The 27,544-nt window shown below is 40.0% G+C and overlaps 2 protein-coding genes across 9 annotated transcripts in view; one reads left to right on the plus strand and one right to left on the minus strand.

Moving 5' to 3' along the window:
* St3gal6 (ST3 beta-galactoside alpha-2,3-sialyltransferase 6) overlaps positions 1–27,544 on the minus strand; it is a 74,690-nt gene that overhangs the window by 38,963 nt on the left and 8,183 nt on the right. For 2 of the 8 annotated variants that reach the window (XM_070030408.1, XM_070030417.1), the window contains exon 1: positions 19,381–19,484. The exons of 1 other annotated variant lie outside the window; for it this stretch is intronic. The gene's annotated coding sequence lies outside the window, so the exon portion shown is untranslated. Of the gene's footprint in view, positions 1–7,623; positions 7,645–16,835; positions 16,855–18,655; positions 18,791–19,158; positions 19,246–19,380; positions 19,485–27,544 lie in introns of those variants that run through there. 5 more of the 8 variants (XM_070030411.1, XM_070030410.1, XM_070030412.1 and 2 more) reach the window with 5 other exon arrangements.
* LOC138831861 (proline-rich protein 18-like) lies at positions 560–26,957 on the plus strand. The gene is made up of 5 exons (XM_070028878.1): positions 560–610; positions 812–967; positions 18,555–19,258; positions 20,111–20,270; positions 22,317–26,957. Exons 1-4 carry the CDS (start codon positions 560–562, stop codon positions 20,196–20,198), a joined length of 999 nt encoding a protein of 332 aa, XP_069884979.1. The 3' UTR covers positions 20,199–20,270; positions 22,317–26,957.

Genomic DNA, 27,544 nt, shown 5'->3' on the forward strand with positions numbered 1-27,544 from the left:
GTGTGCACATAAAAACATAATAGTTGATATGCTGAGCTATGGATCACTAGATTTTTTTTCTTAAAATATATACATTTTAAAATTTGTAGAGAAATGGAAAATTCTCATTTTTATGTATTTCCATATATGTTTGTTTTAATGTACTAAGTAGTTGAACCCATTAGAAATGACAAGAAAAAAAAGTGGTGCTCTCTTGTGCTCTCCAGCAAATATAATAAAGTCTTCATTATGAGATGGAATTCTGAAGTTATGGATATAATAAATTTATGCATCAGAGTCATCTTCTCTAAATGTATAGAAATACAGTACCTGGATTCTTGTCATCATCTATGCACTTCTACATCTTACTAACAGGACTAAGAGATCAATCACATTTTTAAAATAGAAAAGAGTTTTAGGGTTATTTCATCTAGATAGATCTATGAAGAAAACTCAAATGATGTCGTATCAGAAACAGCTGGTTGAAGAGGATCCCACCACTTCCACAGAAGCTCAAATCAAGAGAAGAAACAAGACAGGTCAGGCTCACATCTGAAGGACTTTCATGAGGAGAACTAGCATGATTCTGCAGATTTACCAGGGCACTAGGTCAACAGCAGTGAATGCAAAAGTAAGAAGTTAGTTTAAGCTCAATGTTTGGAAGAATTCCTACTATTGAGACTTCCTAAAGATAATACATCAAAACAGGTTGTACCACTGAATGCTGGGCCACTAAGGTATTCTGCTGTAAGGCTTAGGGTCTATACAGCAGCACACTGTACTGCACAATCTTTAATAAGCTTCTTAAGACCCTGTTTGGACAATCTATCAGGGGAACATTGCTACTCATTATACTCTTGACCTGAGCATGCAGATTCAAGATGAATGCACATGGAGCAGTGAGGAACAGGACACGCAGCCATGCAGATCAGCCCAATCAATACCAACCAATGGGCTACAGTTTGCCCTCACACCCATGAGCATTTTGGTAAGATGCCCATTTAGATTCATCAGGTCCCAGGCAGGGCCTGATTATCATTTCCAGTAGGATCCTTCATAATGCCAATACAGCTAAGGATTCTGCAGTAAGTAGGCAGGGATGCACGAATGTTGTTTAAACTTGTGTTTCTCAAAATGTGATCCTGAACTGTCATTTAGCTACCTGATTTCAAATGTCCTGTCCAGTCATAATTTGGGGACAGATGATTAATTACCAGTTTCTTTTTTGAGTACACATTTTTCAAGTTCCAATTAAGTATGGCATGCTAGTAGTTTGAAGTACTCCTACAGTCATACCTCAAGCAATAGTTAATTTTTTTGGGGGGGGAGGTCCGGTTGTGGGGCTTGAACTCTGGGCCTGGGCACTGTCCCTCAGCTCTTCAGCTCAAGGCTAATGCTCTACCACTTGAACCACAGCACCACTTCCGGATTTTTTTTTCTTTTTGCTTATGAGGTGCTGAGGAATCGAACCCAGGGCCTCAGGTATGCAAGGCAAGTGCTCTACCACTGAGCCAACTTCCCAGCCCCAGCAATAGTTAATTTTGCACAGTGCTACAGAAGATATATTCTACTGTCATTAAAAAAAAAAAAAAGATACTCTAACTGGGACCTTGGAAAGCAATCTAAATCAATGAATAAATTTGTTACTTCAGTATACAGTACAGTTAATGAAAATATTAACTGTAAAAAAAAAAACCCAAAAAGACATTTTTTCCCAGTGATTTCTATAAAATCAAATGTCTCTAAAGAAGCTGAGTCTCCCAAGGTCATAGATCAGAGTCTTTGTCAGTACAGAGCTTTGCATTCTTTTCCTTGATCTGGCATTTAACCTTCCTGCCACTAATTTGGATCATAAAACTCCTTTTATGGGGCTGGGAAGGTGGCTCAGTGGTAGAGCGCTTGCCTTGCATGCTTGAGGCCCTGGGTTCGATTCCTCAGCACCATATAAGCAAAAAGAAAAAAAGCTGAAAGTGGCACTGTGGCTTAAGTGGTAGAGCGCCAGCCTTGAGCTGAAGAGCTGAGGGACAGTGCCCAGGCCCACAGTTCAGGCCCCACAACTGGACCCAAAAAATAAAAAAATAAAACTCCTTTTATGACTTCCTTGTTTCTTGCTTGATTAGATCGTATTCTACTTCTCAATTTACCTAATCAATTTGGGCTTTCAGTCAATTTAAAAATCCCATAGAATGCTTTTCCTGGAGAGAAATGCTGATATCTGCATACATAGCTCTTCCCCAAATTTGAAAGCATCCCTATGTTTCTCTCCCAGAGGAACTAATCCTAAAACTAAGAGGGAACTTAGCTCCTGTCCTGCCAGAAAGTAAAAAGATTAGTCTCCCGTAGAAAGAGTTTGCTAAAAAGTTACAAATAATACTCCATGAGTTCTTTTTACAAATTACTTATAGTTTATTCTGAGCAACATTCTGCTATCATCTCATATCTGTGCATTCTCCTTCTTTCTTCTGCTATTTTTCAAAAACAAGGAAAGAAAAGAAATAAACTAGGTCAAGAGAGCAATCATGTGAGTATATATCAAACCTCAAGATTGCACTGTTGGAAACTGTCCTGGTTTCCAAAGCCAATGAAAATATATGGCAATATTTATGGTATTATCCATTAGATGATCTCCCAAAGCCAAGTTACAAATATGTATAAGTACATGTGTATTTGTGTGTATACATATACACAAGCACAGAACATATATATCATAATAGATATGTTATAGTTTAACAAACAAACTAACATATTGTGCTGTTTTTTTTTGGGGGGGGGGGGTTGGTCATGGGCCTTGAACTCTGGGCCTGGACACTGTCCCTCAGCTCTTCAGCTCATGGCTACTGTTCTAACACTTGAGCCACAGCACCACTTCCAGTTTTCTGGTGGTTTATTGGCGATAAAGAGTCTCACCTTCCTTCTTGCCCAAGCCGGCTTCGAACCATGATCCTTAGATCTCAGTCTCCTGAGTAGCTAGGATTACAAGCATGAGCCAACAACACCCAGCTTGGGCATGTATTTTTATGCAATCATATTCAATGTACTTCCTAACATCACAGGTAATCCTTAAAGCCAAGTACATTGAGTCAAATTAATTTCTTTTTAACATTAAAAAAGCTCATTAGCATAAACTGTGCAAAAGGGTGTTCCTATAATACACATATGCAAATAATGTACTTTGATTAAATTCATCCCACCTACTTTACTCTTTTATAACCTCTCTGTTTCTTTTTCAAATTTTTTCATGGGTTTCTTTATACTCTTCTCAAATAAGTATTTTATACTTCTATTATATTGTCCTTCTGTTGTCCTCTTCCTTTCCATCTTCCCTTTTACACTCATTACATGTAATTATTATTTTTAAAATTTTTAGGTCTAGATTCTGCATGAGTGAAAATATGTAATGTTTGTCTTTCTGAGCTTGGCTTATCACACTTATTGTAGTGATCCCAATTTCATCCATTTAAATTCACTTCTTAAAATAAGGATACAGGTTGACTCATTGTAACAATGAGACGTACAAGCCATTATATTGACAACTAACTTTACAACTTGGGGGAGGGAGGAGTGAGGAGTTGGGGAGGTGGGAAAGGAAGGGATAGTAGGGGAAAAACAAAGAAGGGGGTAACAATGCTCGAGAGGAAACTGTACTCATTAGCTTATCATGTAACTGTAACCCCTCTGAACAGTATCTTTACAATAAAAATATATATTAAAATTAAAAATGAGTAAATAAAATTTTTTTTAAAAAACTAAATCTAAACATTGTTTCTCACCTTTCACAGGTAACTGATTTCTTTCAGTAAAGATTTTCCCCGTGTCTACTCAATGCCAGTCACTGATCTAGGCACTGAGGATTCATTAGTAAATAAGTAAAGCTGTTTACAAACCAGGGAGAGGCAGATCTAGCAAGTCATTCATAAGCAATTATTAAATTACTGTATTAAAATTATGACCCAGATATGGGAGAACAAAAAGTAGGTCTGATAGATGAGAAAAAAATTAGCCAGATTAAAGAGTGCATGTAGAATGAATGTTCTATACAAAAGGAAACAGTATTAGCAACTATTCTGAGGTGAGAATGAAAGTGATACCAGGGAAAAACTGAGCCCACTAATAGGTAGTGATGAAAAACATTAACAGCCAAACTTCTTATTGCATGCCTACTAGCTCCAGACTTCACACGCAGTAGTACATATAACCCTCAGACCAGTGCTTAAATGGGCACAATCCTCATACTACAGGTAAGGAAATGGAGGCCAAATTAAGTTAAATCATTCCTCCAGGGTCTCAGGCTAAAAGTCCTCAAGCCCTGTTTGGGCCTAAGAATGTAGCTGCTGGGTCTGCTCTTAATCTCCAAGATATGATAGCTTCTCAGGAGCCAGGTCACCTGGGAGCTTTCCTTATGTTCAAAACCTATTCTGGTAATTTCATTTTCACAAAATGGCATTGTGACATTCCAGACACATTAAACAATAGCTTCAGTCTCATTTTCAGATTCTTGATGAATATATGGTCACTATTTTCTATTAGCAAATATTAGACAGAATTTACTACAAAATTTTACATAGCTATCAAATGTTCATATAACAAATGTATATAAACGTATTAAACAAAATAATGATATCTTCTTGGATTCTTTTATGCATGCTAGGCAAGTACTCTACCACTGAGTCACAACCAACCCTTTTCTTGAACTTTCTTTTTGTAACAGAGTATATTCTCTTCTCCACCTGTCCCTCTTTCCCAGGGACTAGCTTAAGTCTGACAGAGACCCAGTTGATCTTTATTTACATGCTTATACACATAAATTTATACATGTATGATATGCCATGTGGTTTCAAATAATGTTTATCTAAATAAGCTAAATATTGGTGACTTACACCTGTAATCCCAGCTACTTGGAGGCTGAAAATGGGAGAATTACTGCTTGAGGCCATCCTAGGAAGAAAAGTTTTGAGACCTTTCTTCAAACCCTAACTGGGTACAGGTGCACACACCTGTCATCCTAAGCCACAGAAGAGACTATGATAGAGAGGATAATGGCGCCAGGCTACAATGGACAGAAAAGTCCCTCTCCACAGATGCTGGACACTGTGGCATGTATATACAAACCCAGTGATGACAGAAAGCCCAGGAGGTAATTTCAGATCAGGCACAAGCTTGGATGAGAAGCAAGACCATATCTTTAAAATAGCCTATAGACTGTGGCTCAGTGAGACAATACCAGCCTTATTTAAAAAAAAAAAAAAAGTTCACTAAGGAAATCCTTCAAATTGCTACAATACTTTAACATTAAAATTCCATTTTTAGCACTGTTTTCTTCAGAAACATAAACTTTTCGTAGTTTAAATTATTCAAAACTATCTAGATATTTAAAATACTAGAAATTTCTGGAAAGGGAAGATAAACCGTATTCAAACTGAAAAAATAAATTCCTAGTTGATGTGAACATATAATCATTGTGTTGAAACAAAACATACTAACGAGGAATCAAATGCAGAAAACAGTCTTAATTACAACCAATTTCTCATCATGGTGACCACACTGACTGAGCAGAAAAGTCCACCTCAAGTAGATAAACAAACCAAAGCCTTCTCTGGAATGCTTTGCCTTGTGTTCTGACCAGAAAATAATCCATGACAATCTTACAGAAAAGTTACCAATATTTTTTCAGAAAGGATTGTGGGAGAGATATGCAAGAGATGGCACTGGATGAAACTAGGATCACAGTGAGAAGCCAGCCCAAGCAGAAGATATTCTATTTGGAAAAAAAAAAAATCAAGGTGAATGTGGTAGTCCGAAACTACAACTACAGCTATGCAGGTGATGGAAGTAGGAAGATCTCAGTCTCAAGCCAACCCTGGGCAAAAGCTTGAGATGCTATCTGGAAAATCATTAAATAGCAGAAAGGACTGGGGATGTTGCTCAAGAGGTAGTGAAAAAGAAGGTTGGGGTGGGGTAGGGGGGAGATAATTAAAGAGGAAAACGTTTGTGAAAAACCTACCATGAGTCAGAGATAATGTTTGAAAAGGTGTTCAATTAAATAATAAATCAGGGGATCTTGTTAATGTTAGAATGATAAACAATAACCTATTTAAAGTAATTGTATTTTCTAACTCAAGTACATTATAAAAAGGTTTATTATCAGCTGGTGCTGGTGGCTCACGCCTGTAATCCTAGCTACTCAGCAGGCTGAGATCTGAGGATCAAGTCTCAAAGCCAGGCCAGGCAGGAAAGTCTGTGAAACTCTTCTCCAATAAACCACTAGAAAAACAGAAGTGATGCTATGGCTCAAGCGGTAGAGCACTCGCCTTGAGCTGAAGAGCGCAGGGCAGCGCTCAAGACCATGACCGACCGAAAAAAAAAAAAAGTTTATTCTTATGTGTAAACTGATATTGTCTACAAATATATAATTACCTTAAGTGAGATTCCTATACTTTTAACATAATCCTTTGTAAAGATCACTCTGAGAAAAAGCTAAGTATTTCAAAACATGAATAATTACTGATGTCCTGATTCATGCAGAAAATACAGAAATAAAAAGCAAATCAAAGAGGGCCATTTCTCCTTGAGAAGAGACAGGGAAAGAAAAGTTTCTTCTGGTAGATTTACAACAGAGTATTTACCATCCTCAACAAGGGGAAGGAAGGGAGAGAGAGAAGGAGAGAGAGGGGGAGAGCGAGAGGGAGAGAGAGAGAAAGAGAAAAGAAGGGAAGAAAAGAAAGGAAGGAAGGAAGGAAGGAAGGAAGGAAGGAAGGAAGGAAGGAAAGAAGGAAGGAAGGAAGGAAGGAAGGACAGAAGGAAGGAAGGAAGGAAGGCAAGCAGGCAGGCAGGCAGGCAGGCAGCCCAACTTTCACAAACCACTGGAAAAATGCTTTAGCACATTCCATAGGCAAGCCAAGGAGATAATACCTCTTCTAGATCCCAGGCATATGCTCAAGAATGCCTCCTGGACTGAGGAAAACCTTCCTAGGCTTCAGAACTGAAATTCGTCCTATTAGTAGTTTAGTGAGATCAACCAAGCAGATAGAGTACCTCAAGATTTGTCTCTGGAACCTTCTATCCACTCAATCCATCTATCAGCCATCTATCTACTCACCCATCCATTTATCATTCATTCATCCATTCATCTATCCATCCTCCCACTCACCTGTCTAACACCCATCCATCTACCCACCCACCCAGAAGACTTACTAATCATCTATCATGTGCCATCGAATCCAGGATGCCAAGACAAAGCTGAGAGACCACCGAGATCCTACAGGAAAATCTCAGTTCTCATACTTAAGCACAAACTTAAACCTAACATAAACATTTCACTCCCTTCTTGAGCTCTTAATCTACAGGGTCAAGATACACTATTTCAACTATATAAAATGTGTGTATTAGATGTGATTAGACTAAAATTCCACCCCAAAGGGAAAAAATAGCCCCAAGTAGAAACACCAGAAACAAGAAGTTGAAGGAGGCCTAACTAGAGAATAAGAAAGGTCAAATAGACCAGAAACCAAAACTAACATTATGTAAACTTCTGAAAGTTCCCTATGCTTGTGATTTTTTTTAAATGTCCTGAAGACCTTCCCATAATTACTAGTAGCAACTGCTGGTATGTGTACAGAAAGGAAGGGAAAGTGGGGGAGTATTTACCCACTCCGTGATCACTCCAGGCTGTGTACATCTGAGACAAAAGCGCAGTCCACATTAAGGGCACTTAAAAGAAATGCTGTGAGTGGAATCCCTGGCTCCCAAACCACTCCTGCTAAGGCACAGCCAGGAATGGGTCCAGTTCTGTGCAGTTCCCCGGGGAATTTCACAACCACAACCTCCCTTGGGATTCCCCTAATACCAGAAACTCCACCCTAAGTGAAAAAGAAATCCAAGGTAAGGGGTTTGAAAAGAATCATTGCTAAAGAAACTATAATCTGTGGTCTAATAAGCGCTAATTCCTTAGCAAGAATAAGAAATCTAAAGGTTGGCTATGTGGGCTTTTTTTTTTCTGAAATCCAGGAATCATTTTCTTTTCACAAAAGAACATTGACCTAAGTGAAAAGGAAAATTAAGCCTTTATTTATAACATGTCATGTTATTTGGAAAATAACTGGTCTGGAAGGAAGGGAAGGGAACTCGGGAAGAGACCCAGTAGGAGAGGACGCAGCTGGGCTGCTGGACAAAGCTCATCCTGGAGGCTGTCAGGAAATCAAACAGGTTCCACGTGAAGGTGCTAGTGAAGAGCTGAGTGAACAGTGAGAGAAAGCCACATCTGCCTTCCGATGGAGCATTTCACAGATAGGAAGGAACCCTGGAAATCTCTGAGGAAGCTCAGAAGATCCTTGGATGAGGGGATGTGTAACACTATTCAGTCAGGCAATTCCAGGACCCAGAGGATGAAGAGAGAATGGGCGGAACCCTGCTACCCCTGGGGCAGGCTCCTATAGCTGCTGGAACTAAGCATCACAAATTCAGAAGCTAAACTGTGTTGTCTCATCCATGGTCCTAGAGTCTAGAAGTCTGAAATCAATGTGTCAATAGGGTCTTCCTCCCTCTGCAAACTGTGGGGAAGTATGGTTCATGCCTCTTCCACACGCTACATGGTTTGCTGGTAGCTGAGCTCTATGTGGTTTACAGAAGCCACAGGAAGAAGCAGGAGGGCTAAGAGAGGCCCCTGTTTTCTATCAATATGGAGTTGTCCATGTGCCTCAGTACTCACATGGACACCACTTAAATTGTTTTAGGGACTCACCCTACACTGTGGTCTTAACTTAGATAATACCTGACCTGTCCCCAAAATTAAGTCATATTCCTGATTAGGTCCTGGGTGTGAGGGTTTCAATATACCTATTCAGAGGTGACACAAATGAACCTATAACACCTTCTCTGTTTCTTTCTCTCTCTTCCTTTCTTTCTTTTCCTTTCTCTTTCTCTTACTAGTGTGAATTAATTATATAAGATAGGTTTCACTATGATATTTCCATACAAGTATATAATGTGCTTGGAACAAATTCACTCACTCCAAGATGACCAATAAATAGAGGAAGGAATGTTCTACTACTTCATCCAGAGGTAGCTGACCTGTGTCTGTTCAATCTGAGAGTCAGTGATAGAAACCCAAATTTTCTGCACAGTCTTTACTCCTCTATATTTCCATAAAAACTTAACAACACAAGAGTAAATAAAGTTGGCCAAGGAAAAGCAGTCTAGGCTGGGCACTGTAGCTCTTGCCTGAAATCCTAGCTGAGATCTGAGAATTATGGTTCAAAGCCAGCCGGGGTAGGAAAGTCTGTGAGACTCTTAGCTCCAGAAAACCAGAAGGGGCATTATGGCTTAAAGTGGTAGTGTGCTAGCCTTGAGCATAAAGAGCTCAGAGACAGTGCCTAGGCCCCAAGTTCAAGCCTCACAACTGACCAAAAAAAAAGAAAAGAAAAAGGGTCTTGGCAGCCAGGTTAGAACTCAAAGATAGGTGTGATGTGAGAATTCTCAGACAGCTGGGAGTCAGCAGCTCAAGGCTGGTGGTTGAGAAGGTGATCAATTCCCCCAGAGAAGTGCTGCTCCTAGGAGTCAGGTGTTATTGGATATGCTAACATAATTCACTTAAAACAGGAAGAATACAAATGCCTAAGGGTCTGTATGTTTGAATTGGCAAATTGGCAACCTCTATAGGCAAATTCATGAGTAATCATTAAAAAGTTGTTCAATAGGCACATAACTTATGATCAAGTACACTCTGCCCTGCATAATGTAGAAATATGCTGAGACATTCTATTTTGCTTCTGTTTTCCTAACCTCCTTGAGAACTCTCCTCCACATTCCATTTCCAAGCTAATTACAGTACAAGTAAGTTCCAATGTTGTTGTTTTTTTCTTTTCACATGTAATTCTTTCCTAGGAATTTTAAAGTTCTTGTGGTTAGGGTGTGTTGGGTCCTATTACTTAATTGCCAAGGAAGAGAAACTACCACCCAAAGGCAGAAGGAACAGCTATGGGTAGGAATCGTATTTTTGGAATAAAGATGCATAAGGTAGATAATAAAGATACATAAGGTTTTCATACACTTAACATGAGATATTATATAAACTGTGAAAACCTTTTTGATATGTCAAATCAGGGAATGGGAGAAAGGATGGAAGCCAACATTTAACTATAATGACAATATAATAATCAAACACTGACCAAATTTTGCACATAAATTATGAAAAAAAATACAATTGTACAGAATGGAGCTGTGAATAAAAAGTGCCTGGCCTGCAGTTGTGAAGAGTCCTATTTTTCTGTTTCAAAGGCATGGATCTGTAAAATATATTGGCTGTTCTCGATGGTGGTTGCTACTATCAAATTTCCTTTAGACTCCCATGCTTCAGAAGTTGAAAGATACTTAACATTTCTATGCTTTAAACTCTCAGTAAGAGCTCTAATAATCATCCAACTATTACTTAACTATTGCTTCTATCATTTTCTTATTAGAACATAATCAAAAGAAAGGTATTAGATACCGTATATAAAATCCAAGTCTTCTTTTAGAAGCAATAAGCAGAATTTGCCTGTTATAAATTGTATAGACCAACCTCCCTAATTGCACAGCCTTATAGGGAAATAAAAGCATACAGGCCATGGATTTAATACCTACTAAGAAAAAGTTGATGTTAGGTGAAATGAACCCCAAGATAAGGACGCAAATGTTTTTTCTTTCTTGCTATTGTTTCTAACATATTTATAAGATGATTTCTTTATTGCTTTGTATGTCCCTCACCCATGGTATAACCCCTGCTTTCACTGTATTTGATATTAGCATAATTTGTGGAGGGGAAGGGAAAAAACAAATCATTTAAATAGGGATACAGGTGGACCCATTGCAACAATGAGATGTATAAGTCATTATGTTGAAAAAGGAACTTTACAACTTTTGGGGGGGATCGGGTGGGGGGGGTAAGAGGGGAGTATGGGAAGGGATGGGAAGGGGAAACAAAGGAGGAGGCAACAATGCTTGATAAGAAATGTACTCATTGTCTTGCCCATGTAATTGTAACCCCTCTGTACAGTATTTTCAAAAAAAAAAAAACATATTAAGTTGTCTCCTATGGCATCTCATGGTCTCTGGAAATACTTCACTTTGAAGGGTATGCTCTATTAACACCAAACTCAGAGCACTTCTCAATCCTACTCAAAGCTGCTTCACACCTCTGTGCTTACCAATCATATTCCTATCTAGCTGGAAGGCTGGCCCTCCCTTTCTTTCTCTACCAGTCTTCCTACTGGGAGTCTTCTCTTCAAGACAGGCTTCCCTTAGTGGGGTGATGGTGGCTCACGCTTGTAATCCTTGTTACTCAGGAGGCTGAGATCTGAGGGTTGTGGTTCAAAGCAGCCCGGTTAGGAAAGTCCTTGAAACTCTTATCTCCAATAAACCACCAGAACGGAAGTGGTGCTGTAGCTCAAGTGGTAGAATGCTAGGCTTGAGCTGAAGAGCTGAGGGACAGCGCCCCCGGCCAGAGTTCAAGCCCACAACCAACAACAACAACAACAAAAAGACAGGCTTCCCTGTCTGTCTCCACCAGCATTTGGAATGAGGACAGAGAAGAACTTAAGAATATATAAAGTTGCTTCACTAATTGTCATAACAATCATCACTCTACTTTCAAAGCATTAAAAACACTCAGACTAAAAAACATTTAAGCTTTTAAATGGACATCTGGAGATTTTTATTCCATAACCCTAGTTCATTTTGAAAAAAAAAAAAAAAAAAGAATATCCCTATTCAGCAAACAGATTTTCTTTCCACAACTCCACCAAAAAAAAAAAAAAATGCATATACCAGACACCAGTGGCTTGTGGGTAATCCTAGCTACTCCGGAGGCTGAGATGTAGAGGATTGCAGTTTGAAGCCAGCCTTGGCAGAAAAGTCCATGAGACTCCATCTGAAATCAATCAGTAAGCAGCTGGACTGAAGGCATAGCTCAAATTGTATAATGCTTGCCATAAAAAAGAAAGCCAAGTGAGAGTCAGACCCTGAGTTCACATCCCAACACCAGTTAAAAAAAAAAAAAGCTTACATACACATCCACACACACTCACACATACAATAATGTATTTCTCCTTGTGCCTAAGGATCCCTATGTAACAGGACAGTACTGCCTGACACATGGCACATGGCAATGATGGCTGAATAAATATGCATTGTACAAAAATTAAATAAATACATAAATACAACATAAGTAAAGATAATATAGTCCAAAGTGAAGCCAAATGCTAAAAAGAACAGCTAAGGAAAAAAATTACAGCTATATGAGATCAATCCAAAAGGCTTCCAGGGGCCAGGGGGTGGGGGCTGGGGGAATGAGGTTCAGTGGTAGAACATGCCTAGAAAGACTTGTTGGAGAAAGTTAATTGTTAATTATTTGAGGAAGAATGTTTGTAATAATAGCTATAATAGTTACAATAGTATCATGGGCAGATAATGATGCTTATCAAAATGAACTCCAAAAAATGGAAACTAGGATTTCTCCTTTACTTTTTTGTGTGTTTTTTTTCCCTCTCTTTGTGTTCTTCCTCTTGTATTGCTGGTTTTGACTTCCGTTCCGTTTGTCTTGTATGTTAAGTTTATCTGCCTTGGAGAAGGGAAGGGGAAGCACAGAAATGGCCGGGCAATGGCTGAACAAATGTAGCAGTGATACTCACTAGATACTATGTTAAAAATGAACTATACAACTTTGGGGGATGAAATGAGGGAAGAGGTGACAAAAAGAAATGTACTCAATATCTGATTTATATAACTGTAACTCCTCAAGACATCACCATTACAATAATTTTTTTAAAAAAAGAATCATGTTAGGGCTAGTGAATAAAAGTTGAATATATTATGTAACTGTAACCTCTCTGTATATATTTATAATAACAATAAAATTAATTTTTAAAATACTGAAAATGTTTAGTATTTGCCAGAAACTATGCTGAACTGTCTCTTTGTGATTTCTTTTTTTTGGGGGGGCGGGGGGAGGGGTGGTCCTGGGGCTTGAACTCAAGGCCTAGGCACTATCCCTGAGCTCTGTTGCTCAAGGCTATGCTCTACCACTTTGAACCACAGTGTCACTCCTGGTTTTTGAGTGGTTATAAGTGTCTCACAGGGACATTCCTGCTTGGGCTGGCTTTGAACAGCAATCCTCACATCTTAGTCTCCTGGCTCTACATAGTTTCTTTTTAATCATCATAATAACTGTGCTGTGGATATTACTGCAAATTTATAGATAAGAAACCTAAGGCTCACAGGAGTTAGGCAACTTACTCAGGAAGTAACAGACCACAAAGCTGGAAACTGAACAAAGCTTCTCATCTGGCTTGGATGGGAAGGGGTAAAGTAGAAGAAACGCCTGGAGTGACAAAGAACAGGCCAAGCTAAAGCCCAGGGAGGCCTGCTGTGGGTCTAGGGTCATGCGACAAGATCAAAGTAAAGTTCACAACATGAGATGGCAGGAAACTTCAAGGACTAGTGAGAGAAATTCTCTGGATTTTTGAGCAGATTAAAATAAAAATTCCATATTGAAGATAATGCTTGAGAAATGTGATTACAAAAGTTGTGTGTACAGGAATAGTGAGTGATACTCATGGGTAGAGAGCATGGGTAGAAAACTTCCAAAATATGACTATTTTATAATACCCACCAAATTTGTAATCTTTTTTCTTTTCTTTTTTTTTTGATAAGTCATCAAGGTTTGTACTCTAAAAACTCAATGTGTGGAAAAGAGTACTTCATAGTCAGAAAGTGTGAATATCTCTTAACATACTGTTTATCAGAAAATTAATGTGTTTGTAATTTATTTACATCATGGAGAGGATAAAACAAAACTAATTGGTTAAAACCTTTTAACATTTACCTGAAATACTGGCTCTGAACATTAAAGTATTTTAACAAGTCTTTTATCTTATAAAACCACTCTCAGTTATAACAGAAATCTCTTCTAAGTATCAGTTTAATAATTACATAAAATTATAAATTAAATTAGCTGCTGTTTTAAATATCAGCTGAATATATATTTGTGACTTGTGTGATTAGATTATCATCTTACTGCTTGAACCTAAGTACAACTAGATAATGTTTTCCAAATTTTAAATGTAGTCAGTCATCCATAAGAAGGAATCATAAATGTTATTTTCTTTTGGTGCCCGTCCTGGGACTTGAACTCAGGTATTCTCTCTTAAGCTTTTTTGCTTAAGGTGAGTGCTCTATCACTTTAGCCACAGGTCCTTTTCTGGCTTTTTAAATGTTAATTGGAGACAAGAGTCTCATGGACTTTCCTGCCTACACTGGCTTTGAACCAGTGCCACACCACCTTCTGTGGAGTCTGCATGAGAGATCCCCTTAGACAAAGAGCTTCAAGGAAGCATGCCTGCAGGAAGGGGGTGTTGGTTCAAGGCTTTCCATACACTTGGCTGCACCTTTATAGCCTCTACCTTTATTCTTATTATATTCTTCTTGACTGTACATTCGTTGCCTTTATTCTCGTTTTGGCTATTTTTCTATTGATCCGCGAACAGAGCATGTTGTATCTTTCCAGTCCAATAGAGACGGCTTCTCTAAGTAATAAAGACTAAGACCAAAGATTAAATGTGGGCAATGCCCCAATCAATCTATCATCTGATGTGACGTTGCCTCCAGAAACTCCTACAACTTCACAAGCGGTTTTGTGGCTCACGCATAGTAAATATAGAGACTTAAAATTTCCAGATATGTCCAACAGACAAAATAAATGAATTAAACTAAGTTAGAAAGTTATCCCAGTAGTTCAGAGAGTTCTAAAAAAAAAAAGGGACCTCTGATTATAAAAGAAAAAGAAAGATTCTCCCAACAGTTATGATTAAGTTTAGTCCAACTTACGTTATAGGGAATAGATGGTGGTTTCACACAAAATATAAAGTTAGTAACATCATATTTCCTGAACCAACCGATGAACCATTTCCTTATACAGGAGCTTATAAAGATGAAAACAGTTGGATAAAAATAAAAATAAAAAGAGTACAATATAAGTACAGCCCTGTCTTAGGTTTGTTAATTATTAAACATAAAAAGGCTGAATAGATGACACATTCTATTAAACAATATGCTAGACTTGTTTCGCACCACTTAGCTTCAACCATTGGTGGGATAGTCATCAATTTTCATGTAATTCATCAATGCTTTGCCTTTTTTAAAAATTGATTATGTGCTTAAATAAACAAAGAATCTATGTCACAATCACACACTGTATAAAAATGTTAATTCTCCTCAATAAAGATACACTCAGATGCAACTCTTTTGAGTCTGTGTCTGTCACTTCGCCGACTCCTTGCCCACCTATCCTGGGATCCCTGTCCCGTCTGTTCCAGTGTTCTGGCCTAGCTGGTCCCTCGTACCTGAGCTCCTCCTTGCCCTGGAATTCCCACCCTAGGCCACCCTCTGTCTCCACCCAGATCTACCTGAGCACCTACCTACCTCACTTCTGGCCCCCAGACCCTCCTGCTACCTGGATAGGGACAGGTGCCATGTGCTCCTTCTTGGGGGAAATATGGCTTCTCTAATAAACCTTGTAATAATCTTTCTCCTGTGCCCGCCTGCCTCCAAGTGATCCCCTGCAATGGACATGCGTATAATCCTAGATACTCAGGAGACTGAGATCTGAAGATTGTGGTTCAGCCTGGGAAGAAAAGTCTGGGAGACTCTTATCTCCAATTAACCAGCAAAAAGCTGGAAGTGAAGGTGTGGCTAAGTGGTAGAGTGCTGGTAGAGTGCCAGTCTTAACAGGAAAAAAGCATGCAAGCAGGAAAGCAAAGAAAGGAGAAGAGAGGGAATCGGGGGTGGCCTTATATGGAGTCATAAATATTGAAACAAGGTAAAGCCCAAGGCACATTCTATTCCATACATCAACCTCACTCCAAATCCAATAAATACATTTTTAATCCATAAGGGTTCACTGGGAACTGTAATATAAACTATTTATTATCACCGTAGGTTGACAGAGACAAATGAGAGGATGAAATATAGCTCTGAAAAGATTTCTGAGAGGTAAGATATAAGCTGGTATTTGAAGGGTTTATAGGAACTTAAAATATTTCCAGGAAGAAAAGGACTTTGAATACAACTCATTGGAGATGGCCAAACTCCTGGATTGGCCAGACAGGCAATCTAAGTAACACATTGAAGATGTAAAGAAGACAGAAGGTAAATGATGAAAGTCCAAGATTGTCAGAAAGAAAGCTCCTGTCCAAGAAATATAGCTTGAGGAGTTAATAGAATATACCCAGATCAAGGTATCTGTAAATCAAGTGTATGTGTGCACAGCCAAGGAAAGACTATGTACAAAGGATGAAAGAATTTTATGAGATAGTATAAAGCAAGGGTAAAAACAGTCTTTCATTTGAGACATTGTAACTCATCCTGGAGTAGTCATAATTTTTTCACTTGAAACGAACTAAAAATTCTGTCTCAGATGGCTGTTAAAAAAATGAAGAAAAATGGTGTAGAAGGCAGCCCAGACAGGAATGTCTATGAGACTCTTATCTCCAATTAACCAGCAAGAAGCCAGAAGTGGAGCTGTGGCTCAAGTGGTAGAACGCTAGCCTTGAGCAAAAATGCTCAGGGACAGCACCCAGGCCCTAAATTCAAGCCCCAGAACTGGGGGGCAAATGAGGGTAAAGGGGGAAGGGATCACAGGAAAACACACAAGGGATAACAGTGTATGCCATATATATCTATATATATAGATAGATATACCATATATATATGCATGTGTGTATATATATACACACATATATATACACATACATATATATGTATATACATATGTATATATATATATAATATATATATCTATGTAGTATATATGCCAATGCTTCCCTCACCTACACAAAAAAACATATCCAGAATGGATATTATGTCTGGTCCAGATGTCTGGTCCCTGGGTAGAATCATACTTTCCATGGAAGCCATCTGGAAGTCTGCATGGTGAACTGGCGATGCTTATCATGGAAATGTAGGAAGGATACACAGAATTATTCATTATCTGTCCCATGCAGTACCACACAGCAATATCTCCAGTAGAAGAAAATGGCTGTGAAATGCAGTCCCCCACCACTGAGGTCTGAAATCAGAAACTGTAAAGCTTAAGAATTACAATTTCAAGAGACATTTTAGTCATTGGACATTTTATTTTCATGCTATGTCTCTTAATGACATTTTTCATTCATTCTCTCTTCTCTCAATGATCTATAGTCTCTTCCCTACCAAGTTCCTGCTAAGGATAGTTTAGAAAGAAAAAGCAGACTAATACAAACACTTTCTAACCAATGGAAAGTGAGAGTCACCCTTTATGTTTACATCTCCAGCTCCCTTGCATGGAGATTATTAGAGACCATTACCTACTGTCTGAAACAGTCAGTCTTATTCAAAGACAACAATCAATCTAGTAAAGTGGTTCCCCCCCCTCCTTTCAGATCTTGATTTGAAAAACAATCCTAAGTGAAAAAGAAACACTACAAACTAATTTACTAGGGTCTAATCAAGTAACCTGGAATGCTGATCTGATGAGATCCTGACCAAATCTTTCCAACCACTGAACATGTCCATGTAAATAAAAAGTAAGTAAAAAGGAGAGGAAGTTGGAAGACAGAAAGCCAAATATTCAGTCTACCATAACAGAGGTGGCCGGCCAGGAGGGCAAGCCCTGTTCTGAAGGTCATCTGCACTGGGAGCGCTATGGGGAGGACAAACGCTTTCAGCTGCTCTTCCATCCCGAGCAGTTCCTCTAAAAGCAAAGATGCCAGTGAATTTAGAACCTGTGTGGGCTTTGATAGGCTAGAAGCCCTTGTCTTCCCCTTTCCCCTCCTAAACGATTTTCAAACATTACCTTTGAACAGCAGCTTCCCTCCCCCACACCCTGAGTCCCCTTTTTCTCCCACCCTCTGCTTTCTTTCCTCCCCATTAACCTTAAAGGGCCTTCAAGAAGGTGATTTGGGTTTCTTTGGGCTTCTGGAAATCTCTCTTTTTTTTTTTTCTTAAGTCAAAAATAAGTCGCTGGGACTCGGGGAGCCAACCTCATTTTACAATTTTCTTCTCTTATCTAGAAAACTGACGGCAACCCAAACACTACAATTTTCTCACCGCCCCCCTTCACCCCAAACTACTTCCTTTGCGTTTGTTTTGTTAGGTTTGATTTCTATTGTGGCGGGAAGACGGGTTTCCCGAAAAACTTTCTACGGTTTAAAAGAAGAAAAAAAAGGAGAATCTTCCAGAACCCTTGGTTATTCCACCCGACTGATCCTTCTTACAATACGATAGGAAGTGAGGATGTGGGCACATTTTTGAGCTGAGCTTCTGGTCCAAACAACCTACACGATGCGAGCAAACAGATCTCCGCGCGGATCCTCCCGCTCCCGCCACCCCAGCGCCGGGCGCAACTCCGCGTGGTGTCCGGGCTGTCGTCCCCACCCCCACCCCGCCCCCCCAAACCCCGGCTGGTTTAGGGGTCCCCAGCACCATCCCCCGACTGCCAAGTCCCTGACTCTAACCGCGCGCGTGGAGAAGCAGCCCATTGCCCCGCGCCCCTACCCCGCAATCCGCAGCCTCCGAGGCTCCAGAGCCTGAGGGTCTGGGCACCACAGACCCAAGGCCTCCATGACCTCGTTCCGGAACGCAGCCTCCCCGTACCCCCAGTCTCCCTTACCCCAGCACACAAACCCTCAGCGAAGCCAGCCCGAGAGTTACCCGCCAAGGCCCAGGCGCGACCGCCGCAGAGGCGAGCCGGGCTCGGCGGCCGGGGGGCCCTGCGCGCTCCGCCCGCCCGCGCCGCTCGCTCCAGCCCACTGCCTTCTCTCGGGCGGCGCTTGCCGCATCGGGTCCCCAAAGCTGGTGGTTGGCGGAAACCGGAGGAAGGTGGCGCAGGCACGATCTCTCTCGATCTCTCTCTCCCTCTCGCTCCGGCCAGGGGGAGCGGAGGAGGGCGCAGTGGCTCCGGGAGTCCCACAAGCGCGCGGCCGCGCCGCGCCGGGCCGGGCCGGGGTCACGATTCCCAGCGTCTGCGCGGAGCCCCCCAGGAAGCTCCTCCTGACTCCACCGCTGGCGCCACCACCGCGGTAGCCGAGGCCGCCCCCCAGAGAGGTGCAATGCAGAGAGAAGAACTACGGGGCTCACCATCCCCCCCGCGAGGCGGCGAGGCACAGCCCCTACCTTTCCCTCGGGGCGGACACCAGCCGTGCGCCCTCGCTGGGCGTCAGGGACAGGAAAATCACTGCGGGGCTGGGCTGCAGGAAGGTGGCTTCAGGACAAGGTAGGAGGAACGATTTCCCCAGCCAAAAAGACACTCCCATCCCGCCCCGGTTTGTTCGGAAAGCTGTGGGAGCGCGGAGGGGGTGCCCAGGTATTCCCGGAGACACTGGAGCTTTGGCGCACCTGGCACTGTGCGTGTCCCGAGCCGTTTGGTTCCCAGCGGAAGACAACTCCCGAATTTCCCGGCCGTGATCTTGAACGCACCAATGTGTCAGTGCTTTGTCAACCTTATGAGGGAGCTGTTACTTTAGCAAGAACGGAGCTGGGAGCGGGCTCCGCTCCCTCCCGCCCCACTCTCCACCCCAGCCACTTTTCCTGGTGACAGCAGCTCCAACCCCACGGAAAAGTCTTTATAAATCTTGTCCTCATACGAGGATGATACGGAAGGCTTTTCAAATGTCGGTGTTTGTCAAGTAATCCATTGTCTAGCAGACATTTGAGTTCATAGCTGTAGCCTTTGGGCACTGAGCAGAAAATCACATGCAATCAAATGACCTCAAGAATGGAGGGGGGGGGGAAGATGGGGGAGGCTACAGCCTACAGACTTGGGAGTCTTTGAAAGTTGACGACGTGTCACGCGCTGGAACCTGACCCTTCCTCCATCACGGAACTTCTGGTATTTGTCTTAATTATAACAACAGCCCCAGAAGGTAATACTTGTTATTTTTTCTAGTTTACCAGTGAAAACACTTGAAAGGGCTCTGAGAGTTCATAAATTTTCCCTTTCCACAAATTGCCTTTGACATAACCCATTACAATTTGGTTTTTGGGGACTTCAGGGTAGTCAAAGAGATTCAGGGAACTTGTCCATCTGGTTTATTTATTTACTTATTGTTATTTTCTATTATTTCAGAACTGGAGATTGGATTGCAGGGCCTTTCTTCATCCACTACTGGAGTCACACTTGTGATGCTTTTGCTTCCAATTTGCTTTCCAGATAAGATCTCTTGTTTTTGTCAGAGTAGGCCTCAGACTGATCCTGCTACTTCCATCTCCCGAGCAGTCACTACATGGTAATTTTTCTGGAAATTTCTTTTACTCGGTTAGTTTTTCCTGCATTCTTCATCGACTTCTGCTTGTTCATGATCTTCACATTTAAACCTGCATTTGATCTCACCCTGTCTGGCCTCCTTGGCTTTTTGAATCTACAAAGAAATATGCTAAGGGGAGAGGTCCTCTAATGTTCTAAGGCCTGTGCTTTTTTAATATTCATCAGAGGCCAGTACTGGCAACTGTCCATCTGGCCTACTTTCAAGTCAGTGGCCTGCTGGGTGACATTAGGCAAATGACTTTCCCCTCAGTGTGCTTCCTTTTTGGCAGCTAAGAATCAAGAGGATTAAAATTAAAAAATGGAAAGCATAAATTGGTACTCTGTTCCCTACAGAACCGTACACACAAAACTGCAAAAGTCCATACGTTTAAAATCACACACAGAAGAGTGACCAACTAGTCATTATTCACCCTACATCAGCTCCCCTCTATGTATTGCTTGTGTTCTTCTGCCTACCCTACAAACAGATTAATTCCCTTATAGAAGTGAAAATTTAGATCTGTGGTTCAAATGCAAATACTGGAGACGGAAAATCAGTCTTCCCAAAAATATTACCACTGTTACTTGCAAGAGTTGGGGAGGGGAGATTTTGATCTATGTGACATTAATTCTTAAAAATTGAAGATATACTGTGGAATAGGTACATGGTTGCCCCACTATGAAAATAGTTTGAGTTCTTGTGGACAAAGAATTAAGCAGGGTGATGCATTTGTAGCCCTGTCTGCATTCGTGTTTTTGATCACTGTTTTTTTTTTATTTTTATTGTTTTCACAATGTAAATTTATTTAACTTTGCCTTTTGATTTCTAATAAGCTAGGACTGTAAAGAAGAAAACGATACTGGACATGGAAAGCCTTTCAAAGGCCTCAGAATTCATAATATTTATGCCATCTCTTTCAAATAAAATTATATTGTTCCATGAGATAGGTCCTCTGCAAATCCAGTAGCAGGTAGAAGCCAGATTTCCTCAACTACCATGTGATAGCCTCTGTACATACACAGTCTAGACGAAGGCCCAGGAAGTAGTGTTTCCTCTTTTCCCCCTTTCCTATGTAAGGTCTACCATGCAAACTCTCATATTCTATCTTAACTACAGCCTTATCTAGCATGATTGATGTTAAGAATGTCTAGTTCTTGTAGGAGAGACCTAATCATAAGAGTTTACTTTCTTGCTGGACACTTGGTGGCTCATACCTATAAGCCTAACTACACAAAAGGCTGAGAGCCGAGAATCAAAGATGTGAAGTCAGCCTGGACATTCAAATCTGAAAGACTGTTATCTCTAAGTAACCCACAGAAATTTAGAAGTGGAAATGTCACTCAGATGGTAGAGCACCAGCTTAAAAAGTTGTAAGACCCTGAGTGAAGTTGTAAGACGCTGAGTTCAAGCCTCAGTACCTGCACACACACACACACACACACACACACACACACACACACACACACACACACACACACACACACACACACACACACACACACACACACACAAGAAAGAATATCATATTATATTGTGGTTGATAAACTCCAAGATTAAATATACTTATGAGGTGCTGAGAATCTAATTCTTACAAAATCTTCCTTCCATGAGGTGTTAAAGCTTCATGTTTTTACCTATACTTCTGGCTCTCATCTTGGGTAGTTTGCAGAGCTGAATTCACCCTGTTCCACTTCATGTGACTGAGTATGAAAATATTCTTGAGTGTTTGATTTTCACAATAAGGCATCTATTGACTTTGCAACTGAAAAATAAATGAAAAATAAAATGCATTTTGTACTTTAGAAGTCTAAGCCTATAATTGCGTAAAGACATTAAATTGAGCCATACATGTTGAGAAAGGGGAGTTGTTGTTGATGTGTTCTGAGAAGATATGATTAAAAAAAATAAGCTGATGTGGTCAAGAGGTGTGTGTACCATGATCCTAGGAGCCTGGTAGTGACATGCTTTAAGATACCTTTTATTCTCAACCTCAGAACTAAATGGAGTCATCTCTTTCCACACTTGCAGGGAATTGTCACATTACCATGAGGTAATTTGTAAGAGGGCTGCTTCATCAGGCTGTGAAACATCAAGAGGATACAAAGTCAGCATTGAAGACTCCACCAGGGATGGTGGCCCAGGCATACCCAGACGTTTATCTGTCTACTCTACCATTATAGCTGAAGATAAACAGAAGATAGTAGAAGGAAGGCAAACAGGAATCATTGGGTACACTCAAATGTGAAGCTCACATGTAGATAGGTTATATTATTAGATGCAGCAATCCCCATTATCCCTGTTATCTCCATCTTCCATTGAGGAATCAAAGATTCAGAGAATTTATGTAATTCCAAAATTTGAAGCTAATATGCCTCAAAGCTGGGATTTGAAACAAAGATTAAGTGATAATACCTTCTTTTCATGCCCATGACCTAGTGCCTTTGTAGTCAAGAAATGATTCATATAAGAAAAAATAATCTCTGTTATTTTGGACTATGATGTTTGAGGAAAACATTTATGAGCATAATACATTGAATCCTCTATGGCCTTTTCTGAAATGGGCATGAAGCTGTCAAGTGAAATGACACTGAAGTAATTTCCAGTTCCATTGTTCAAGTTCAGATGATCTCAAATCACAATGCTTTCCCCAGGGATATACAGGCATAGGTTCGTGAAACATTTTGTCCAGAGAGTTGTACATGGTAGCCCTTCTTTAGAACCCCATCTGAACTCAACAGGTTCTCTTATACTTAAACTTGTTTTGGGGGACTGGTCCTATTTTTAACTATACTGACATAGGCAGTAACTCTAATGACATTAGGCTTTCCACAGAATATATTTAGCAGCTCCACATGAATGTGCAAATCCAATATTTGATTTTTTTAACCTTTCTTGGAAATTGTCATATTATAGCACCGTGTAGTCACAAGAGAAGCAGTATCAGTAATAAAGAGCCATAGATACAAAGGACTGATCACCATAGGCTATGTCTACCACACATACTCAAGTGTACTGGTACCGGAAGGTTCGGAGCTTTTAGGATGTAACTGGACCAAGTTGGAGGAGTCTTTGGGGATGAAACTAATGTCCTTATAAATGGACAGAAAGTTTTCTCTCTTTCCACCATGTGGGAGAGAATAGCAGGCTGTAGCATAGAGGACCAGCACTAGAGCCCAGCCATGCTGACACCTTTAACTCCGAACTCCAAACAGCCCTGCAATCAATTGATTAATCAATCCATGATCAATAAATATTGTTTATAAGCCACCGAGTCTAATACTCTAGTTGTGAAAATTGGAAGTCAAAATAAAATAAAGGTTAAAATCTGGTATTTGCCAGTTTGTTTAAACTAGGGATCTGTTCCATTACAGTTTTTGTTGTGTCTTCTCATACACATTTTACTGTTTTTCTACGCAGTGGCCATATGGCAGCAGTCTTCACACATTTGCACATTAAAGGCAACAACCAGTCAAGGTGAAAAATATAGGCACTTATTGGTGCTCCAACCATCTGAAACTGATCCATTAGTTATCTCTACTGGGGTCCAAAGTTAGAAGTATTGATACTTTTAGTATTATCTCAATAGTGGGAGATCTTTTGTACTTCTGCTTAGCAAACTATATAATTGTGTGTTTGCCTGGAGGAAGAGATAGGAGTAGGCAGAATTTAATTATATGCCTCTGTGCTCATTACATGGTAAGTTAATGCATTTTAACGGAGGAATTTGACTGGCTATAGACTATATGAATACTTGAGATTTTCTTTGGCCTTTTAGAGCCAAGTTGTAGTGCCATTGCAAATCTGAAGACAAAGTTTTGATTCACAGAATAGATGTCAGTAGTTGATACTTGAAAGTTGTCCCTAAATTTTACTTCTTTAGGATGAGTCATGGGATTACTTAAGAAAATGTGCATGTCCCTTAAAGTTATGTCACCCTCCTATCCCCTCCCATACCTACTCTCTATCTGCAGTTGCCCAGGGGCTCACCCCCTAGCCACCATGCTGGAGGATGTGGGAAGGCCTCTACTTCTATCTCTGACTACTGTCTTAAATCTTAGCCTTGCATCTCAGGCTTGCTGAGCACTTAGTGTGTTTATCAGCACCCTTTCTGTTCAGAGTACTTTATAGTAGCAGAGGCAACAAAACCAAAACCAAAGTCTTGTAACCCAACCAGCCTTTCACTGAGAATGCTTTTTCTTCTTCTTTTCACTTTCAAAATCTGTCATCCTGACTTTGCCTTCTTTTCCCCATCTTATGTGCACATCCATCCTTCAGTCATTAACACTCTCCACATCCAGTCGTTTCAGAGCCAAGAAGTACAATCTGCCAGTAGGAAAACATCTTAAAGTCTAATCACTAATAGTGTCCAGAAAGAGTTTCTAAAGCTCATGGTGTTGATCCCTTGTCCCTGTTTCAACTGCATTACCCTTCTCTTTTATCTACTTCCTGAGTCATCCTCACCTGACATCATCCCACAGTCTAGAGCTGCACTCTGTTCTAATACCCCAGTGACCTCAACTTACCATCATCCTTCTCTGCCTAGGGCCAATCTCCTAAACTCTGTCTCAGTTTGTCTCATCTACTCCACCAACCTCTGTTCCCCTGAAACAATATACAAGAATGGACTCTATCTTTTGTGACTCAAATGGTCCAGTTTTTTTTCTCTCTTGAATGAAACTGGAACGAGTTGAGGGTTTTGTTGTTGTTGTTATTTTTTTGTCTTTTGGTTATCTAGTTGTGTTTTGGTTTCGGTTATTTTCTTGCTTGTTATTCTGTAACAAAAAGTCACTGACACAACAGAAATCTAAAGTTTGGTTATCTTCTTGAGATTGAGAAGAGATGTAAATTTATAGATATAAATTTACAGAAAACACAATTCTTCTTAATAGTCATCTGTCAACAAAGCAAGATAGCCCCAAGTGAAGAAGTGGCTTTTGACAGACTTGAGAGCTCAGGTAGAGCAGAGCACTTTCTGTTCTGTTAAACTTTGTTAAGCACGGACACAGGGCTTTGCAATAATTATCACATGCAACTGTAACAGACCAGGTAGTGAATACCATTGAGTTCATATGAAGAGAATCAGACTGGGAACCAAATCTAAGTCACAAATTCTCATTTGACAGAGCAGAAGGGCCCAAGAAACCCCTGTGTAGCCTCTGAGAAAACAAAGAAAAAAAAATAGTGGAAGAATCTGAACTTGATTCTGAAGTTTTTGAATTGCATAAAATAATTAACCACTGGTGTCACTGTTTATTTTTAATTTCCACTTTTCAAAACTTTCCATTTGTCTCTAGTGTATTAGGACTTTACTTGTATTGCTTGTATTTCTACTGGAATTAGTTATCATTTATCATAAAGCTCCTGGGAATAGCCTATTGATTGAGTAAGGACAGCCTGAGGCAGTCTCCTGTGGGCCTCTCTAGCACCTCACTTTGTAAATGTTACTTCAGACAAGATTTAATACCTGCTTTGAGAATTGAGAGTAGAGTTGCAAGCACGAAGGATTCCTAGGCAAGTAAGTTGGAGGGCTGATGCTGCTTTAAGCAGCACAGTATGTATTAACACACCCATGAGTCAGAAGAAAACAGCAATGATGCACAGTGTTTAACTTTGCCTCGTGGCAAAACACACCATTGTGGATGTGGTGAAACAAGGTTGTTTTTGTGGAGCAGGGCTCCCTGCCCCAACTATATAATTTATCTATGTCACTATCTCTCAAAGTCAGTTGAAAAAAAAGAAATGATGGAATTCAAAATTGCTATTGATTTGGTTCTCTATCCAGCGAGACAACCAAGATATAAAAGACTTGAGGTTAATGTCACTTCATGAGAAATATATTTATAAAATATTACAAACCAGTAGTGGAAATGTAATATGAAATTATCATGTTACTGAATTTTGAAACATAGATGTTGTAGTGTTGGAAATGGAATGAGCACTAACTAAAATAGATATGAATGAATCAATAAATGGTCCTTTTTTTGCCAGTCCTGGGGCTTGAACTCGGGGCCTTGGCACTGTCCTTTTGCTCAAGGTTAGCACTCTACCACTTGATCCATAGTGCCACTTCTGGCTTTTTCTGTTTATGTGGCACTGAGGAATTGAACCCAGGGCTTCATGCATACTAGGTAAGCACTCTACCACTAAGCCATATTCTCAGCCCAAATAGTCATTATTTTAACCTCCATGTTTTAGTTCAGGAATTATAAAATAGTTCTTAATGCAAATTCAAATTACAGTCTGAAACAACTTTATCATTTTGTTAACAGCTGGATCTTCTTTATTTTGACAGAAGGAGCTTGTATAATATAAATGTTCTAACTTGAAGAATTATTTTGCAATCGAAGTCTAGTACAACAGAAATTCCTTTGGCAACAACTTATATTTACAGCAAAAAACTTTATAGTTTGCAAGAATATGAACTTAAAATGGGGATGAAACTTGATATGTAATGGCAGCGATGGGAGGGAGGGAATGAGTGGGAAAGAGGGACTAGCTGACACTAAGCAAAAGGAAAGAAATGTACATATCAGCCGATGTGGAAGAAATAACTGTATTGTCAAAGCTTATAGAACTCATAAACTTTATAGACCATGATAAAGACAATTTGCCCCATGAAGATTAGAATGTGTTTGTGACTTTAACTAAGTATCACTATCTCACAATTCTGTGAAATTTGTGAAATTTATGTAATCAGTTAATCACAATAAAAATTGCTATAAAATAAATAAAACATTCATATACTTAGAACTTGTTAGTAAAAACTGTTGTAAAGTGGTTTGTCCACAGAAGTGTTTAGGTCTTTAGCACTGACTCCATAGCACAACAGAGCGCCAAGCAGTTTTATTTTTTGACTTCGCAACTAACTTTCCATTTTAATAAAATCATATCCATGGCACATTCAATGTTAGTATGCAAACCCATATAATAAACTATCATTAATGACTTGAATTTCAAAATCTTTACCTTCAGCAAACTTAAGTCCATTCTTACATAATCTGACATGGATTACTGGGCTGTAGCCCAGGTTTATTTTGTAGGATTAAGGCTCAGCTTGATAATTGTTGGTTTTAGTAATTTCCCAGAATTTGCTGAGGCTACAGTTCCAGGAACAACATTATAAACTTAAAAAAATGGCTTGGAGAATTAAACGTACCTATTTACCAAATTAAACCATTATTAAAAACCAGGCACAATAATGTGCACCTGTAATCCCAGCTATTCCCTTTAGAGACAGGAGGATCACAAGTTTGAGG

This window comes from Dipodomys merriami, unplaced genomic scaffold, assembly GCF_024711535.1.
Source record: "Dipodomys merriami isolate MVZ:Mamm:240054 unplaced genomic scaffold, mDipMer1.0.p SCAF_2, whole genome shotgun sequence".
NCBI classification, from domain to species: Eukaryota; Metazoa; Chordata; class Mammalia; order Rodentia; family Heteromyidae; genus Dipodomys; species Dipodomys merriami.